Raw genomic sequence first — 15,237 nt, forward strand, 5'->3', positions numbered from 1 at the left:
TGATCCTTAAGTATATTTAAAACCAAATACTTTGACTTTTACGCAAGTAGGATTTTACTGGGTGACTTTCACTTTTACTTGAGTCATTTTCTATTAAGGTATCTTTACTTTTACTCAAGTATGACCATTTGGTACTTTTCCCAACACTGTTCAGTGACTGATTTAGACCTGGGATGTGTGGGCAATTATCAGATCGAGCACAAAACCAGCAGGCTCCAGACCTCATAGGGTAAGAGTTGAATAACCCTGGAGAGTACTATAGAGTAGCCTGTATTGGATAGTTCCAGGTGTGAAAGGCCAAGAAAATGGAATTTGTTGAGGTGCTTTACATTCTTTATTCATTAGCCTTTCTCCCAATCCCCCTCACAAAACATTTACACCATAAATCTAACTATGTAATCTTTACATGATTTCAACAAAAACAGTGCATATTAGAACTACATAAAAATCTTTCCAAGTCACTAATAAAGGCAAAATATAGGATAGGTGGCCCATCTATCCACTATGAGCTACTAAAGAGTGCCAATTTATAATTCCTTTTTCAGTATAGTATCAGTCCGTCCTGAACAGGTTCGCCATGTCAGTGAGCTCATACATACACAGCATAGTGCTTGGTTGAGACACTATGTCAGAAGTGATGAAGGCAGATGCTACTGTGGAAGAGAATGAGAGAGAGAAGAACATGCCCTGTACGTAGCATAACGGAGCCTGTCGGCCCCAGTCATTCCATCTCTTCATTTACTTTAGTATCATTACATAAAAGGTACCTTTCAGAGTGGCCTTTTTCAGCAACAAGGAAACAAAATAGACAGTGGAATGATCGCTACCAATTATTACAGGAAAGAGATTTGAATAATGCGGGAATAATGCGGAGGGCCTGCCCTAATGAATATCAACTAACCAATCGAATAGATAGAGAAAATATTTACATCAAATGTGTACAACAATTTATAAATAAATGTTATGTATAAATTAGAAAAATACACAAAACCCTAGTTCAATCAACTAAGTCTAGTTTAAAATGCCCCCCTATACAGTATTTGGTGAAAGAGCAGAAGATCAAAGGCAAAGCAATGAACAATTCAAGATGTACTTATTTATCCCTGCAAATTCTACCAGAGTGATATCACTAATATATCCCCATTGCAATAGACCTATTAAAATATAAATTAAGACAATTGTCAAAAAATAAAGTAAAAAAAATAAATCCCATACTTATGAGTATCAACTAGCATCACCAGTTTGTAGTATCTTAAATAAATGAAGGCTTAAAACAAGGTTTGTAAGTCTTCGAAGAGCACCCTGATATTTTTGCTTTCAATTCATTGGTCTGTTCAATATCAGACAGCATATAAAGCGTACCCTGTACAACTCCATGAATACACCTGTAGTGTGAAAGACTAAACCCCCCCCCTGCAGACTGTAGTGTAGAGAGACTATACTGTAGTGTAGTTATATGTACCATGTATCTGTTCTGTATGGTACAATTATATCTGGTCCTAATTATTCCGCAGAAGAAGGGGCTGAGAACACACACACAGTCTTGTACAGCTAACCTTGTGGGGGACACAATTCAGTCCCATTCAAAATCCTATTTTCCCTAACCTTAACCCAAAAACCTAACCTTAACCCTAGCACCTAACCCTTAATGTAATTCTAACCCTAACACTAATTCTAACCGTAACCCTAAACCCCATAGAAATAGCATTTGACTTCTGGTCCCCACAAGAACAGTTAAGCACGTCCACGTCATATACCCAACTCCTGACCCGCTCTCTGACAAACCAGCAACCTGTTTCCCAGACCTATTATGTACCAACAGTCCAGCAGAACAAAGATGTTCATAGAAGATACTACACATAGACCAAATCACGGCCCTGTGCCCCCCTGTGGCTCTCTTCCTGGTCTCCCTCCTCCTGTGCCGGGGTCTCAGAGTCTGCCTCGTCCCCATCAGATCCCTCCTCATACTCTATGCCAATGGGCTTGGGACAGCTGTAGGGGTGGCCGTTGTCGTCAAAGAAGCGGCGGAAGGTGAACTCGTAGAAGGCGTGCTCGGGGTGCTTGCCGTTCTTGAACCACCCATTGAGGGTGTCATTGTGTTTGCCCTCGGCTTCGTTATCGCTGCTCCACAGCTTGTCTGGGTCCACCGGGTCAAAGTTGGAGGTGTCTGTGCAGTGAGCGATGGTGGGTATGTAGGGGGCTGGCTGCATCTGCCGCAGGTCATTAGAGAAGTCGATGGTCTTGAAGAAGGGCTGCACCTTGATCTCGTCGGCACCGTTCTTGCCGAGGCGGTCCTCGGGGCCACGGCATAGTTTAATGATAAGGTCCGATGCCTCTGGGCTCAGCTTGGCTTGAGGGGGGATGTGCAGTGTGGTCTGCCAGTTTATCACCTGTGTACGAGACAGAACCAGAGTGTTTAATATAGTGCAGAGGAAAACATCTGACAAACCAGGCCAACATGAGATATGCTCAGTTTTGAACTGGTACATTTACCTTGAGCTGTGTTTCCAGGGGTGTAGTTGTTAAGAAAGGAGGCTGCCCAACCAACATTTCATATAGAATGACACCAACACTCCACCAATCACACAGTTGGGTGTATCCTTGAACAGAGAGTTAACACTTTCACATGTCAGAGACAATAACATGGTGCACATGAGAAAAATAATAACCTTTCATACAACATTACGCTTAAAACGTCACTCCTACACTAGTAATTCAAACATCACCAGTTATATTTTCAACTCCATAGCAGATTCAACTTTCTCTTACACAGGCTTACCTGTTCTGAGCAGCACCTCTGGAGCGATGTAGTTGGGTGTCCCCACCAGGGAGTGGGCCAGGCAGCGCTGGTGTTGCCTCGCCTTCCTCCTCTCCAGAGGCTTGAGCCGGTCTGCGCAGCGACAGTTAGCTGGGTCCTGCTCCCATTCCTTACTGAAGTCCATGCTGTCCTGCCGAACATGGTCTCCTACGGAGAGAGACGACACAAAGATTATCTTGGCTTTACTGACAATGAAGAGAGGGAAAACAGTGTTACCCCAAAGGCCAAAACACTCTCTTGGATTGAAGCAGTAACAAGCATCATAAGGCAGGGATCATACGAACCACTCTGGTAGTACTTCGAGTCATGCGTCCAACGGAAGCCGGTGCAGAGCCCAAAGTCGGTGAGCTTGATGTGTCCGTCCCGGTCTATGAGGATGTTGTCTGGCTTGATGTCGCGGTGGATGAATCCCATCTTGTGCACGCTCTCCACAGCGCAGGTGAGCTCAGCAATGTAGAACTGAGCTAAGTCCTCTTTGAAGATGCCCAGCCTGATCAGCAGACTCATCATGTCTCCTCCGGGGATGTAGTCCATCACAAAGTACAGGTTGTCCTTGTCCTGGAAGGAGTAGTAGAGCCGCACCACCCACTCATTATCAGCCTCAGCCAGAATGTCTCGCTCTGCCTTGACGTGGGCCACCTGGTTCCTGAGGAGAACGTCCTTTTTGCGCAGCGTCTTCATGGCGTACAGGGCTCCCGTGTCCTCCTTCCGGGCTAGACACACCTCTCCAAAGGCTCCGATGCCCAGGGTCTTGATCCTCTTGAACATGGACTTGTCCATCTTGGCCCGCTTCAGTCGGATGTAGTTGGACTCTTTCTGAGACAGCATCATGCGCATCTGCTCCTGGGCATCTCCTGACAACCCAACCTAAATAGCAAAAGATGACAATTTACATTCAGGCCCGTCATGGAGATCTCCCCAAAAATGGTTTATTTAAGAGAGCACCACAGAATATTAATTAGGCACATAAAACAAAACAACCAAGATACATTAGCAAAGCAATGAATTCAACCTGGTAGGATGCAGGCCAAGGTAAAGTAACACAAAATAGTAACCATTAAAACATTGGAAAACATAGGTTAAAAGAAAACAACAAGATACACTATATGACCAAAGGTATGTGGACACCTGCTTGTCGAACATCTCATTCTAAAATCATGGGCATTGATATAGAGTTGGTCCCCCGTTTGCTTCTATAACAGCCTCCGCTCTTCTGGGAAGGCTTTCCACTAGATGTTGGAACATTGCTGCTTCCATTCAGCCACAAGAGCCTTAGTGAGGTCAGGCACTGATGTTGGGCGATTAGGCCTGGCTCGCAGTCGGCGTTCCAATTCATCCCAAAGGTGTTCTATTGGGTTGAGGTCAGGGCTCTGTGCAAGCCAGTCAAGTTCTTCCACACCGATCTTGACAAAATATTTCTGTATGGACCTCGCTTTGTGCACAGGGGCATTATCATGTTGAAACAGGAAAGGGCCTTCCTCAAACTGTTGCCACAAAGTTGCAAGCACAGAATCGTCTAAATGTCATTGTATGCTGTAGTGTTAAGATTTCCCTTCACTGGAACTAACGGGCCTAGCCCAAACCATGAAAACAGCCCCAGACCATTATTCCTCCTCCACCAAACTTTACAGCTGGCACTATGCATTGGGGCAGGTAGCGTTCTCATGGCATCCGCCAAATCCAGATTTGTCTGTTGGACTGCCAAATGGTGAAGCATGATTCATCACTCCAGAGAACGCATTTCCACTGCTCCAGAGTCCAATGGCGGCAAGCTTTACACTTTTCCAGCCAACGCTTGGGATTGCACATGGTGATCTAAGGCTTTTGTGCGGCTGCTCGGCATGGAAAACCATTTCATGAAGCTCGCGACGAACAGTTCTTGTGCTGACGTTGCTTCCAGGGGCAATTTGGAACTCGGTAGTGAGTGCTGCAACTGTGGACAGATGATTTGTATGCGCTACACGCTTTGTATGCGCTACACTCGGCGGTCCCGTTCTGTTAGCTTGTGTGGCCTACCACTTTGCGGCTGAGCTGTTGTTGCTCCTAGATGTTTCCACTTCACAATAGCAGCACATACAGTTGACCAGGGCAGCTCTAGCCGGGCAGAAATTTGACAAACGGACTTGTTGGAAAGGTGGCATCCTATGACAGTATCACATTGAAAGTCACTGAGCTCTTCAGTAAGGCTATTCTACTGCCAGTGTTTGTCTATAGAGATTGCATGGCCGTGTGCTCAATTTTATACACCTGTCAGCAATGGATGTGGCTGAAATAGCCGAATCCACTAATTTGATGTGGTGTCCACATACTTTTGTGTATATAGTGTACAGCAGACGTTCTCAATAAGGCTGGTATTCTTGGCAAGCAAGGTGTTAATATATGCTGCAGCGGAGCACTAATATGGAAGTGGATGGACAGGCATGCCTCTCCCTAAGGAGTTGGTGTGTTGCTGTCAGTCAGCAGAGGGCTTCATGCTGTTCAATTAAAAAAATGGTCAATCTTTCAACAGTGGCTTACTTGGTCACTGATATGTGTGGACTATTCAGGTCCCGGCATTGATAGAAGATACTTTTACCTTCTACATCAGCTGTTAGTGACAGCAAGTAGAGAACAGGAGAGAAAGAGAGACAGCTAAGCAGACAGAAAGAATAGAACATTAAAAAACAATGAACATACAGCTTGAACAGGAAAGAAATAATAAGAAAGAGGCAAATATTGGAATCTAAGTAAGACTGCGTAAGGACTTTCGAAATCCATTTCGGTGTACATTTTGGCTTTTCAGTTAATAATTACCCAGTATTCCTGCGAATTGAATTGGACCAAATTCAGATTATACCATTGTTTAGACCAAATGTAACTCATAGGGACATTACACCATATCGGAATCGGACGATATTAGCTAAAAATGTCAACATCGACCCGACGTCTAGTTTAACGCCGATGTGCATACTATATAACGTAGGTACATGACGTAATGACGCCACGTAAAATGTAGTGCTACATGTGCAACACAGCATTCCTACGTAGGCCACGTCTGCTGTGTGGATCGAGCAGTCAACAAGTTGAGCAGTCAAGCCAAATTTCATATACACAAATGTAAATTTACTAACAAAAAAACACATTTTCTTACCCTACAAAAAGAAATTGAACTGGATTTTAAGACTATTAAATACTCTGCTAACAAAAAAGCTGTTAGAATTGTAAGTGTATGTATGTCCCTTCAGGTCCTTCTGTAATTGTAATGTGATATTGTACCCCCTAGCTCGATTGTCCATTATATATACACTTGTGTTCCCTTATGTACTTTCTCTATTGATTTGTTGTTAATAAAAAATATATATAAAAATAAATAAATAAATAAATAAATAAATAAATATATATATATATATATATATATATATATATATATATATATATATAAAAAGTTGAGCAGTCATTTGAAAGAGTAGGAAAATGTTAGCAAGACAACTCAAAGGCGAAATCCATTAACACCAAGATAATGTAATTCATTGCCTTTGACAAGCAACCGTTCTCTGTCGTGGGTGATGTTGGCTTTTGCCGAACACACTACCAAGTGTGCTATTTTTCAGATGATGCCCTACCGGAGTTACACAGTAAATGCGTCACTGCTATTAGCGTCACAACATACATACTATGGAACGCCGTTGGGTCATTGCGTGTCAAAAAAGATACAGTAGCACTGTCAAAGCTGCACAGAAAAAGACTGCAGACAAGCAAACACCGGCCACGAACGATGTGTTTACAATACTGCGTTAGTAATAAAGCATCATTTGTTTGACCGAAACTTCTGAGGTAGCTAGCACCAATACAACCAGCCTGAAAACAATGACCAGTAGAAACTGCAGTCATTTTCAGTATCCTTTGCAATGATTTATGAATCCTTGTGAGTAAGTATTAGCTAGGTTGCCACTTGATGTTCGCCTATTGATGAATTCATGAAAATAAATAGCTAACGTTATTCAGCAACTTAACCCGGTTTCCCAAAGCGAACGTTATAAGCAGCCAGCTAACTTCATCAGGCTAGTGAGGCTCGACAGCACCGGGTTATCTGTTGCGAAACTAGCCACAATAAGGATTAGGCACAATAGTAGAATTTGCAGTTTGCCTTAAAAATAAAAAATAAAAGTATGTAATTGACAGTGATGCAAATTAATACAAATAGTAGAATAACTTATTTTGAAGGCTAACCGCAAAATCCTCTATTGTGGCTAACTTAACATAGATCACATCCGACCACCATTAATCAAATAAGAACTGTTTTATAAATTAGGATTGTTTTAAATGACACCTATCTTAACTAGTTTACTATATCTACTGAAATAGATTGTTTTTGTGGAAGAACATAGCAAAACGACACTGTTTGCATCCATGAGCTAGCTAGCATTTGTTTATGACCAGCGCTGTAGGTGCACGAGACAACTTTACCAGCTTCATAGCATAGGTATCGATGAATCGTTGTGACATATGAAAGTGATAGTTATTACACATTGATTACACTATGTACAAAAAATTATGAAAGCGTTAAATTATTGTGACGTGTAGTCATATTCAGGTCCTGATTGGTCAATAAGCTTATTTGACACGTCAAATAGTGATAAATTGTATCTAGACACGCAAAGACCCAAATGGTTTTCCATAGAAATCCTGGTTGAGAATGAAACGACGTTACAAACGAAACAGCAAGTGAAAGAAAAAGGTTTTGATTATGTTCTACCGGTAATGGGGACATACGTACAGTTGAAGTCTGAAGTTAACATACACCTTCGCCAAATACATTTAAACTCAGTTTTCACAATTCCAGACCTTAATCCTAGTAAAAAGTCCCTGTTTTAGGTCAGTTAGCATCACCACTTTATTTTAAGAATGTGAAATGTCAGAATAAGAGTAGAGAATGATTTATTTCAGTTTTTATTTATTTCATCACATTCACAGTGGGAACTTATTTCTTTCATACACTCAATTAGTATTTGGTAGCATTGCCTTTAAATTATCTAACTTTGGCCAAACGTTTCAGGTAGCCTTTCACAAGTGTACCTTGACTTTGTTGTCCTTAAGCCATTTTGCCACAACTATGGAAGTATGTTTGGAGTCATTGTCCATTTGGAAGACCCATTTGCGACCAAGCTTTAACTTCCTGACTGATGTCTTGAGATGTTGCTTCAATATATCCACATCATTTTCCTCTCTCATGATGCCATCTATTTTGTGTGCACCAGTCCCTCCTGCAGCAAAGCACCCCCACAACATGATGCTGCCACCCCCTTGCTTCACGGTTGGGATGGTTTTCTTTGGCTTGCAAGCCTCCCCCTTTCCCCTCCAAACATAAATGGTCATTATGACCAAACAGTTCTATTTTTGTTTCATCAGACCAATCTTTGTCCCCATGTGCAGTTGCAAACCGTAATCTGGCTTTTTTATGGTGGTTTTGGAGCAGTGGCTTCTTCCTTGCTGAGCGGCCTTTCAGGTTATGTCGATATAGGACTCGTTTTACTGTGGATATAGATACTTTTGTACCTGTCTCCTCTAGGATCTTCACAAGGTCCTTTGCTGTTGTTCTGGGTTTGATTTGCACTTTTCGCACCAAAGTACATTCATCTCCAAAAGACAGAACACATCTCCTTCCTGAGAGGTATGACAGTTTCGTGGTCCCATGGTGTTTATACTTGTTTGTACAGATGAACGTGGTACCTTCAGGCGTTTGGAAATTGCTCCCAGGGATGGGGTGGCAGGTAGCCTAGTGGTTAGAGTGTTGGACTAGTAACCGAAAGGTTGAAAGATCGAATCCCAGAGCTGACAAGGTAAAAATCTGTCATTCTGCCCTTGAACAAGGCAGTTAACCCGTCGTTCAAAATAAGAATTTGTTCTTAACCGACTTGCCTAGTTAAAAAGGTTAAACAAAATATATATCTGAGTTTGACAGTAGGCCTTGAAATACATCCACAGGTACACCGCCAATTGACTCAAATGATGTCAATTAGCCTATCAGAAGCCTCTAAAGCTATGACATAATTTTATGGAATTATCCAAGCTGTTTAAAGGCACAGTCAACTTAGTGTATTGTATGTAAACTTCTGACCCACTGGAATTGTGATACAGTGAATTATAAGTGAAATAATCTTGTCTGTAAACAATTGTTGGAAAAATTACTTGTGTCATGCACAAAGTAGATGTCCTAACCGACTTGCCAAAACTATAGTTTGTTAACAAGAAATTTGTGGAGTGGTTGAAAAACAAGTTTTAATGACTCCAACCTAAGTGTATGTAAACTTCCGACTTCAACTGTAAATGGCAACAAAAAAACTTTTTGGTCAATGTGGTGTGTGTAACCTTTATTTAACTAGGCAAGTCAGTTAAGAACAAATACTTATTTACAATGACGGCCTACCCCGGACAACGCTGGGCCAATTGTGCGCTGCCCTATGGGACTCCCAATCACGGCCGGATGTGATACAGCCTGGATTTGAACCAGGGACTGTACTGACGCCTCTTGCACTGAGATGCAGTGCCTTAGACCGCTGCGTCCATGTGTGTGTGTTAACTATTTAACTGTACTAGAATGCTTAAAAAGGCCGCTTTAAAAAAAAATATCGGTATCGTTTTTTTGGGGCAAGGAAAATGTTGTTATTGGTCAACAATGTAATATCGGTGCATCACTAATTATAAGTAGTGACTGTGGACTCACCCTCTGCATCTCACTCTCCAGCTGCTTCTTCCTATGGATCCTCATTTGGTGGTTCTTCAGGACGTTCTCAACGTGCTGCTCCATGAAGAACTTGAAGGCCTGTGGAGAGTAGAGTGGCACTCTGGGGTCTCCTCGCCGCTCGTCTTTATTGTTCCGGCGCATAGGCACCGGAGACGTGGTGATCTGTTTATTCTCCTTATCTGTTCCCATGGCAGCAGAGTATGGGCCTTCTGGCCTGTCATTAGAGCTGCTGGTACACTCCTCTTCCTCTGCAGCCTCCTCTCTCCCAGTACTTGGCTTGTGCCCTGGGTCATAGGCAGGGCAGGGTGCAGCAGGCTGCTGGAGGAGGTGTTTGGGGTATGGGGGTGGAGGACCCTGGTAACTGGGCACCTCTGCTTCTGTAATGGGTACATGGGGCATGGGCGCTGCTGGTAGCGGCTCCTGGTAGGTAGTGGGAGATGGAGAGGGTGGGGGATGGTGCATCCAGGGTGGGTGTGTGGGGGCCACAGCAGTGTGTAGTTCAGGCTTCTGCACACGCATACTCTTAACGGGCCTCAGGATGGGGGCCTGGGTGATGGCTGTCACTGTGGTGGCAGAGGGTTGGGAGCTGGCTGGGTGGCCCTGCCTGTTGCTCATCTGGTGGCTGTTGAAGGAGTTGGATCGGACAGGGATGCTGTGCTGCTGCCATGAGGGGGACATGTCCTGGTTGCTGCTACCTGCGGAGGACTGGGGCTGGCCGGGGGGGGCTTGGGACCAGGACTGAGGCCCGCCCATGTTGTACATGTCAAGGTTGTGACTGTTCCGGTTAGGCACCATCATGGACTGGGGGAGGTTACCATCGTTGACGTAGGATGGGGAGGAGGCAGGACCTCCGGCCTGCATCTGCTGAGCGGTGGGGCTTTGTCTGCTGCTCTGGTTCACTGGGTAAGGAGGAGGGGGTTGTCTGCTACCACCACTCTGGTGTCCCATGTAGTCTGGTTGAGGGGAGCCGTTCTGAGACCAGCCGGAGGGGAAGCTGAACTTGTTACCCCCAGAGCTCTGCATGATGATGGGCTGTCGGCCCATGGGCACTGGGCTGATACCCCTCTGGTTCTGAGGGGCTGAGTAGCCATCGGGCCAGGCTCCTTGGGGAACGGGAGAGATCCGGGGAACCAGGTAATCCATGTTGCCAGAGAAGCGCTTTGTGGAGGGGTTACTGTCCCAGGAAGGTGGAGGTGGGGTTCCACCCCTATTTGGGGGAGGGGTGACACTGCGCACCTGAGGGGGTAGGGGAGGGTTGACCCATTGGTTGTTGCCAGGGTGGCCCTGTGGGAAGGCTGGGGGGGGCCCTCGTCCTGCCAGGTCACCCTGGGGTCCAGGGCTGTCTGAACGGTACACCATCCCCTCCACCCTCATGTGGCCATGTCTCTGAACCAGGGACTCCTTGGAACCCTTCCAGCTCTGCCTCCTCAGCACAGGCTGCTGGATATGAGAGGAAACTGCAACGATGGGAAGAAAAACTAGTTACAAAGAAGCATATAGAGATTAATCATTATGTTTGCAGTAGATGTTACAGCTATATCAAAAGAGAGCAAACCCTTACCTTGTACATCATTCTCAATTCACTCCCTTCCCCCTAGCAGTTGTTCAACAGAATCTTGTTCCCTCAACGACAATCTATTGCATCTCCAGTGACAAATAGTCTAGCCCTAGATCCTGCAACAACAGTAGCCAAGTTCCTGTGAACAACCCTGGAAAAAGGAGAGGTTCAGTCACAAAGGACAGACACCTACCGGTGGCTTTCATGCCTGCATTGATGGGGCGGGCGGCGGCATCCATCATCTGCTCCCTCACAGGGTCCTGGTAGCTCATCTTACTAATGTACTCTATGGCTGCCTCCACACTGCGACTGTTGGTCTGCATCAGAGCACGGATCACCATTTCCTGCACATAATACATTTACTAGCTATTAATACCTGGGTTGCTCGAGGTACTGTTAGACGAACATCAGATGAAGTTAACAGGAACTACTCAACAACTGTCAAATACAATGTAATTCATACATGCTTTTTTTGTGCATTTTTAAAAAAAAGAACCAGACATCCCAGTAGCTTTTTAAATGACATACTGTTTAATTGAAAATATTTTATACTCCGCTTCAGTGCTGAATACAGGAGTCCTGTGACTGACTAGTTGAAAACATCTTTAGCATTAGGGCAATTCCAGTAACAGAATCACTCAGATTTCACTTTTATGCCAATTACCAAACCAAAAATATTGATTGCAAAGTTAAACCATACAACTCTATGAACTACTTTAAACTATACAGAAATGCATACCTATGAATGTCATTCTCTTCATGGTGATGTATGCCGAATAAGTACACAAAGGTAGAAACATTTCATTTCCTCCTTATTCTACACTGGCAATTATTAGAATGAGCTCCGTACAGCACAGTAGAATTCAGTGCATTACAGTAGAGTACAGTAAATTACACTGTACTCGTGTGCACTACTTTACAGTATTGTACTGACCTATACTCTACTGTACTAACGTTATGCTGTCCAAACTGGTGAAACAGACGTCTAGGATTGGCTCTGATTTGGACTGACTTTTCATCATCTATGGACATCCGGTGATGGTTGATGCTCAGTGGGTGAGAGGGCTGGTTACTAGGTATGTAATGAATCACAGATACGCATAGGTCCCGATTTAAATGTTTATAAGTGCATCGGTCCGCGGACCCCAAACCGGTCCAAATGTAGCATGCGTCGGTCAGAAAATCTATTCAGACTTTAGAAATCGGTGGTTAACTATTTTTTGGGCCTCATACTAAATTCTTTCTACCTTACGAAAATACCTAACTCTTTTGACTACTGATGCTTCCTCTCCTTCAGTGTCGAACTGCATGTAACTGTGTTGACAGCCATTGATCAACTACAAGATATTTTGCATGCCTAACCTCCACAGTATATATTGGTAGCCTAGTAAAACTGCGTGCTGACCAACGCAAGGTAGGCTGCCTGTTCCTGAACTTGCACATCTGTGCGGCACAAATGGCTTGCGTGACATTAAGCTTTATTAGTTGAGCGTCAACCTATGTAATTTGCAAAATTATTGTTGTCATCTATGCGCTGTTGAAAATGGTGCTTTACCTGACGAAAAGTAAGCTACCGGGGACAACTCTCATCTAACTATACCCGCGGAACAGGGCTTGCAATATTTTATTTAGATTGTTCAGGTTCACCATCAGCAATCATTTTGGTAGTTTTGATCAATCAGTTTATATAGTGCCTTCAGAAAGTATTTTGTTACGTTTCAGCCTTATTCTAAAAATAAAAAGATCTTCAGCAATATACACACACACACACACACACAATACCCCATTATGACAAAAGAAAACAGGTTTTTAGAAATGGTTGCAAATGTATTAAAAATTAAAAACAGAAATACCTTATTTACATAAGTATTCAGACAATTTGCTTTGAGACTCGAAATTGAGCTCAGGTGCATCCTGTTTCCACTGACTGGGGCGAAGGTTCACCTTCCAACAGGACAACGACCCTAAGCAAACAGCCAAGACAACGCAGGAGTGGCTTCGGGACAAGTCTCTGGATGTCCTTCAGTGGCCCAGCCAGAGCCCGGACATGAACGCGATTGAACATCTCTGGAGAGACCTGAAAATGGCTGTGCAGCAACGCTCCCCATCCAACCTGACAGAGCTTGAGAGGATCTGCAGAGAAGAATGGGAGAAACTCCCCAAATACAGGTGTGCCAAGCTTGTAGCGTTATACCCCAAAAGACTCATGGCTGTAATCACTGCCTAAGGTGCTTCAACAAAGTACTGTCTGAATACTTGTGTAAATGTTATTTCAGTTTTGATTTTTATTAATCTGCAAAAATGTATTAAAAAATAGTTTTTCCTTTGTCATTATGGGGTTTTGCGTGTTGATTGACAAGGGAAAAAATGATTTAATCAATTTTAGAATAAGGCTGTATAATGTAACAAAATGTGGAAAAAGTCAAGGGGTCTGAATACTTCCAGAATGCACTGTACATGAATGCAGGGTAAAGAGACGAGGCATCAGAATAGATCATAATAAGAGTAAAATAAAGAACAGAGTAGCAGCAGCAAATGATAAGTGTAAAAGTGTGTCTGTGTCGATATGAGCGTGTGGGCGAATGTAGTGTATGCGAGTGGGTTTTGTGTGGGAGTGTCAATGACGTGCATGTAGTTTCAATCTAAATCTAGTGTCAAAATCACGTGACTCATGTCCACACCTTCGCTAGATACCTAGCTGAAGCACTGTTTCCACTTGTACATTATTTCCTCCATACCTCATCAAAGCCAGCAGAAAGCAGCTCCAGCAACATCTGTTTGTTAACCTCTGCAGTCCGTCCAGAAGAGCTGGGCTCATTGGCATAAGGCATCAGGGACTTGCGAATCTCCTGCAAGGCTTTGTGGTAGGGGTTTCTGGGGTTGCTGCAGCGCCCTTGCTGCCTGGGGTCTTCAGGCGCCACTATTCCAGCACCCCCCATGTCCACCTTAGGGGGGTCAGAAGGCCGGGACATGTTCCGGAGACTCTCCCGAATTTCCTGCAGCATCTGGTGGCTGTTAACACTGTAGTTGCTAGCAGGGAAAGTCTTTGGTCGCATCTGTCGATATCCTTCGGGTTTCTCCCCTCTCTTCATGTAAGAACATGTAGGTTGACAGCCAAAGGGAACAACAAGGTAGCATACAGCAGTGGGTCACTGTGAGGGTATCAGGGGCCAAGAAGAGCTTCAAGACTCGAATTACTTCACATCTGCATCGTGAGGAATACCTGGGGATGATAAAACACAGAACATATGAACATGGTGCAGCAAATGGGAATGAATTCAATCTTCCAGATATGAGCAGTGAAATGATCCAACAGATTGTCAATTAATATATTCAGAATATTCATTATGGAAGATAGTTTCGTTTTGTAGCTATTAGTTATAAGATACACCTTAAGTTACAACCTATCAACTCAACTGACGTTAGTTAGCAAACGTGACCATGAAAACAAATGGTGCTGGTAGCTAAGTTAGTCGGGTACCAAATATTGTAGTTAAAAGTACCGACTGTAGGATGTTATGTTATAAACATATGTAATCCAGCCAGCTACAAAGCTAAAAGGTAGTGATGACTAAAATGCTACATATTTAGTTAGCATAGTTACTGACTCAACTTCATTTAAATAGCTAACCAGCTAGCCATCTACCAAAGCCAACTGCTGCTGGTTGTCCACGGCCTGTCCGCGTCGCAAAGCAACCACTAGCCAAGTTTGCTAGCCTGCTAGCTAACAGGTTGTTGTCAATGAATTTACCTTCAGAAGCATTCTTATTTTAATAAAATCTCCAGACTTCAAATCAACACGAAAGTGCGATGAAATGAGTTAATCTACTGATTTAGACGAAGTTTGAAAGTGAATAATTTTACTGCTACTCCGTGTCCCAAATGTTGCTTGAATATTCCTGTCTTGACAGAGACAACTTTCCCGGATGTGTAGGTTGTTTTTCCCATCGTCCCCTGCGATAGCACCTTTCCCCCCAACAAAAGCAGAGGCCTTTCCCCAGTGTTTCAGGTATTCTTACTCAAACATAAAACAAATACAATATATACATACAAAATGAAAACAAATGGATGTCAAAAAGTTTATATTCTATAAATGTTCTAATTAGACCTAAATGTGGTCCATATTATGGTTGTGTC

General features: G+C 43.5%; 1 protein-coding gene across 2 annotated transcripts; it reads right to left on the bottom strand.

The window, feature by feature from the left end:
• Window positions 1–311: 311 nt before the first annotated feature.
• Window positions 312–15,185, bottom strand: LOC129825023 (serine/threonine-protein kinase LATS1-like). Of its 2 annotated transcripts, XM_055884671.1 has the most exons (8): window positions 14,852–15,185; window positions 13,839–14,323; window positions 11,294–11,444; window positions 9,522–10,999; window positions 3,103–3,685; window positions 2,780–2,965; window positions 2,494–2,600; window positions 312–2,390 (listed from the first exon to the last, which is right to left on the bottom strand). In XM_055884671.1, the coding sequence occupies exons 2-8, from the start codon at window positions 14,190–14,192 to the stop codon at window positions 1,854–1,856; spliced, it is 3,396 nt and encodes a 1,131-aa protein (XP_055740646.1). In that variant the 5' UTR covers window positions 14,193–14,323; window positions 14,852–15,185; the 3' UTR covers window positions 312–1,853. The 2 variants fall into 2 exon arrangements, with proteins under 2 accessions (XP_055740646.1, XP_055740647.1); XM_055884672.1 differs by lacking the exons at window positions 13,839–14,323; window positions 14,852–15,185 and adding an exon at window positions 12,954–13,828.
• Between the last annotated feature and the right edge of the window lie 52 nt (window positions 15,186–15,237).

This window comes from Salvelinus fontinalis, chromosome 27 (genome assembly GCF_029448725.1).
Source record: "Salvelinus fontinalis isolate EN_2023a chromosome 27, ASM2944872v1, whole genome shotgun sequence".
Classification (NCBI taxonomy): domain Eukaryota; kingdom Metazoa; phylum Chordata; class Actinopteri; order Salmoniformes; family Salmonidae; genus Salvelinus; species Salvelinus fontinalis.